At 41.3% G+C, this 4,230-nt stretch overlaps 1 protein-coding gene across 1 annotated transcript in view; it reads right to left on the bottom strand.

Moving 5' to 3' along the window:
• Positions 1–2,707: 2,707 nt before the first annotated feature.
• The window catches only part of LOC101857138 (cathepsin L1), a 2,584-nt gene continuing 1,061 nt past the window's right edge, over positions 2,708–4,230 (bottom strand). The window contains exon 2 of the mRNA XM_005106737.3: positions 2,708–4,214. Within this exon, the coding sequence (XP_005106794.1) occupies positions 3,119–4,214 (1,096 nt within the window). The 3' untranslated portion in view covers positions 2,708–3,118. The remainder of the gene's footprint in view (positions 4,215–4,230) is intronic.

The following is a 4,230-nucleotide window of genomic DNA, read 5'->3' as shown; positions in this document are numbered from 1 at the left end:
ACCCCCACCCTTGGTTCCTTCCTACGTAAAACTTTGTTTTAATGTTGAGTAAATGGCGATATAAGCGAGTGACACACTTGCATACGTGCAGTAGGAGACACCGGTACAACAAACAGGAGAAAGACGTTTGCATCTGTCCTAGACACTGCGAGGTAACAAAGACCGGAAAAGGGTGAGTAAGAGATATAGCACAATTGCAAGATGCCTTTTTTTTTTTTTTTATCTGATCTACACAATGGCAAAAACTACAATAGACTAAGTTTGCCATGAATCCACGCCAATGTGCACATCGCGATATTTAAGTCTATGTCTGTGTGCACTCTGCAATAGTTCAGTCTATCGTGTCAATGTGCACTTTGTGATACTTGAGGTTAAAATTCCGTGCACATCGCAACAGATACTTGTTTTACCCAATATGGTTGAATTTTTCAGATGTGATATGTCTTTAAACACGTTTATTGATTTTCTTTCCAAATTTACAAACTTGATGTAATTCTTGTTGAATTTACTTTGTCTGAGGTTTTGTTGAAATCAGTGCAGAGATGATCTAGGTATTGCCCTTTAAGTAGGTCCCTTTTTTTAGAAACCCTGTATTTTTACTAATAACTACCCCTGTACAGTATTTTTACTAATAACTATCCCTGTACAGTATTTTTACTAATAACTACCCCTGAACGAATGTTCGTTAAATCAATGATAAAAAAAAAGTACGCGGTATTAATTTAAGTTTTCAAATTCCTGGGCACACCGGATCAAAAGGAATTCTCCAAGAGAGTGTACTGTAGCCCTCTTGTGATATTAAATGTTATCTTCCCTGAAACGCCCACTCATGGTCCATGCTTCTATACTGTCGGTACCCGACTCGTACCGTGTATCCGACAAATAGTAGAGAAAATTTGTATAGCGTTAACCGTCTAGGCTACAAATAACAGATAGCATTTCAGCATTTGTACTGCGCAAATTCCCACTTGACAGCAAACTCTATGCCTTTTACATATTATACTTATCCCAGCAGATGTGATAGCATTCTGAAACCATCTCAACTCCCAGGGAAGCAAACAGACAAAGCTGCTATTTTTATAGGCGCTAAAGTTCTAACATACAGACACGATATTTCGCTGTCTATGGCTGGCTGGGGATCCGCTCTCACCTGGGTGAAGTGAGGAAAACTCGTGTAAAGAGCCTTTCCCAAGGACACAACGTCAGGCCTGAGGCTCGAACTCCCGAAGCTGCAATTTCACGATTGCGCGTCCGGTAACCTAACCACTAGACCACCGACAATCTCACGATTACGAGTCCAGTTGTGTGTTTGATTGCTTCTTTGTTGACTTAAAGTGGAGGGTGAAGTGCACATTGTCTAGCATACACTTGTTTACACACACACACACACACACACACACACACACACACACACACAAACACACACATACACACACACACATTCACACACACACGCACACACACATACACACACACTTATACAAACACTCACGCACACACACACAGATACACACAAACACATACACACACAAATACACACACATTTTTTGGTGGGTCGAATGTCCTTAAAATGTAAATTATTGTCCTTGTCAACCCTATCACCGTTTCCCCTTCCCCCTCCTTCCTCCACCCATCTTTTCAACTTCTCAAAGTTCACTGGTTTTGGTCCTTCCCTGCCGTTTGCTTTCAATGTTTAAAGTAAGAGCAAGATTTTCAAGCCCCTCGTGTCTCTTCAAGTACGTGTTCCAGAAACGACTTTTTTCTATTCAAAGTTTTCTTTATTAATGAGCTGCTCACTCAATTTCTTTCAGCACCGCCTCATTTAATTTCTCTACCGCCCATGTGACAATAGTAACAGTTTACTTTTTTTAAAATGCAACCCTGTTTCTACATTTTTTTCACTTCCGTAATTAATTATCCAGCATTCACAGCTGCCGTATAGAGGAGTTGACCACACGTATTATCTTTATGAAACCATTATATTGGTTATGATTTTTATATTTCTATATTTTAGAATTGGACTCATTTCATCAGTCTGCTCTAAGATAATGCCATGTGTTCTGTTTCCTCTACACTCCCAAATTATAACCATTTGTGTTTATTTTCTTTCAAAATATTATCTAGAAGCTAATAAAAGCCCTTTTCTGAATCTGTAATTAAAATTGTGTCATTGGCATATCTGATGTTATTGATAGTTCCTCATTCACTTCGAGACCTGGGTTTCCTTTCATATTTATAAAAATTGTTCATCTGAATAATAGGTTAAAATGGTCTGGAGGCATAAGACAGTCTTGCCTAACTCTTTTTTAAATATTCTGTTTCTATTCGTTGACTCTCTCTCTCTCTCTCTAAATTTCAAAATTACTTATTGGTCCTAATCCTTATATAGATTTCATCCCCATAATCATTTTTACATTTTACATTTCTGCCTCGCTTTCTCAGAATTTTTTAAAGTTCATCATGTCGAAATCAGTGCAGCATAAAGCTAGGGTGCATACCTCTCTGGTGCATACATCGACAGTATATATCTGCACTCTACTCTCGTTGTTTGAGTCGTGTTCAGGTTAACTGCTCTGTTCATGTAAGTTTACTGTTTCTGAGCTCGACAAGTTCAGAGTGACACAAGCATTCAGTTGTAAAGCTACATGTATTTAAACAGACAGTCTAAAGAAAAGAACCATTTAGGAAAAAGTACTCATACGACAGATTAGTTCGAACTTTGTTTATTTGAAAAACAAAATGCTCTATAACAGATTACAATCGGGAAATGTCTAAATAATTTTGAATGTTCTTGTTTTAAGTCGACCTGTGACTTTTAGACCAGCAATCATGTCTCCAGTTTGGAAGGGATGGCTGTCCTTGTTATCCAAAACAACACACTCTATAGGATTGTGTAACACAGAATAAGACGTTTTAAAAAAAAATACTTTTTCAAAAAGATATAGGGCGAATCTTTCCTCTAACTATGTGACAACCAGCACATGTAGCACATCTGTTAGCACAGGGTAGTGAATGACGGCATGTCTCGTGAGTCGATCTCTTCCTTTTCGGAATAGCTGCTCTCTTCATTCATCCGGTTCACTCGCGCCTTTTTTCATTCACTCACTCACTCAGTCACTCACTTCAAAATGGCTGTGCTGACCATGAGGTTGACCCCACATGCCCCCACCCCTCTCTGCAGTCTGAGAAAACCTTTCTCCCCCCATCTTGTGCCCCAGGAGTTCTTGATCTTCCAGTAGTCCAGTCCCGATTTCTTGTCTTGGCCGTAGCCCACTAACAAAACACAGTGGTTAAAATGTTCCGGTTTGCAGTGCTCAGGCTTGAGTACCCCCGAGGAATATTCCCCAAGGTCCGTAGCGTCAAGGACTAGAGCCAGGGGTCCGTTCTTAATCAAAAACCTGGCAATTGTTTCCTCATCTTTGGGCACATACAGATAACCTTTGACCTTAATGTCGGCCACGAATTTCTTTGGGTTGATCTTCACACTGCAGCTTTGGGACTTGTTGCACGTGCCGGGAGGGTAAGGCCAGCCAGAACCACAAACCGTAGCGTTGTAGCGCGGCGGCGCACACGGAGTACAGCCTGACTGTTTACCTATACAGTAAGGATAGTCCGAGTCTGTGTTGATGCCCCCTGCCTGTTTCACGTACTGGTAAGCCGCATTAGGCCAGCCCCCGTGCATACCACAAGTCGGATGTTTCATCTTCTTGTCGTAGAAAGACGAACAGTCTGAAAGCTGCTCTACAGAGAGTGACGTGGCGTTCTCCTTGGTCTTCATAAAGTACTGACCCTCCAGGTTGCCTACTGTAGCAAAGGCCCAACAAGTCCCGGCACTTCCCTGGTTCTTAACTGACGTCACAGCGCCTGTACCCGTAAAGTCAAAATGGTGAGGAGCCACAAGTTCCTCCAAATCTGTGGAAAACTCGGCAAGATGGCTCTGTCTTTTCTCAAAGTCGGGAGACACCGTACTCGTCATCAGAATCTTCTCTCTGAATTCTGTATGCGACATGTCAGAAAACTGGTTGATTCTGAAAGTTGTGATTCCGGCATGGATTTTGTTTTTTGTATTTATCATATGAACATTTTCACGGAAGTTGAGGAACCTCACTTTTTCTTCTTGGAAGGAATGGTACGTTTTAGAGAAGTCGAGTTTGAACTTGTTGAACAAATCGATGACGCTTTCCTCGTCGCTGGGGTAGACGTCGTTGCGTGTACTGAGGATTGGGGGGG

The sequence above is a fragment of the Aplysia californica genome, unplaced genomic scaffold, assembly GCF_000002075.1.
Source record: "Aplysia californica isolate F4 #8 unplaced genomic scaffold, AplCal3.0 scaffold00554, whole genome shotgun sequence".
NCBI lineage: Eukaryota > Metazoa > Mollusca > Gastropoda > Aplysiida > Aplysiidae > Aplysia > Aplysia californica.
The sequence above is the reverse complement of the archived record's forward strand: the minus strand, read 5'-3'. Positions and strand labels throughout refer to the sequence as shown.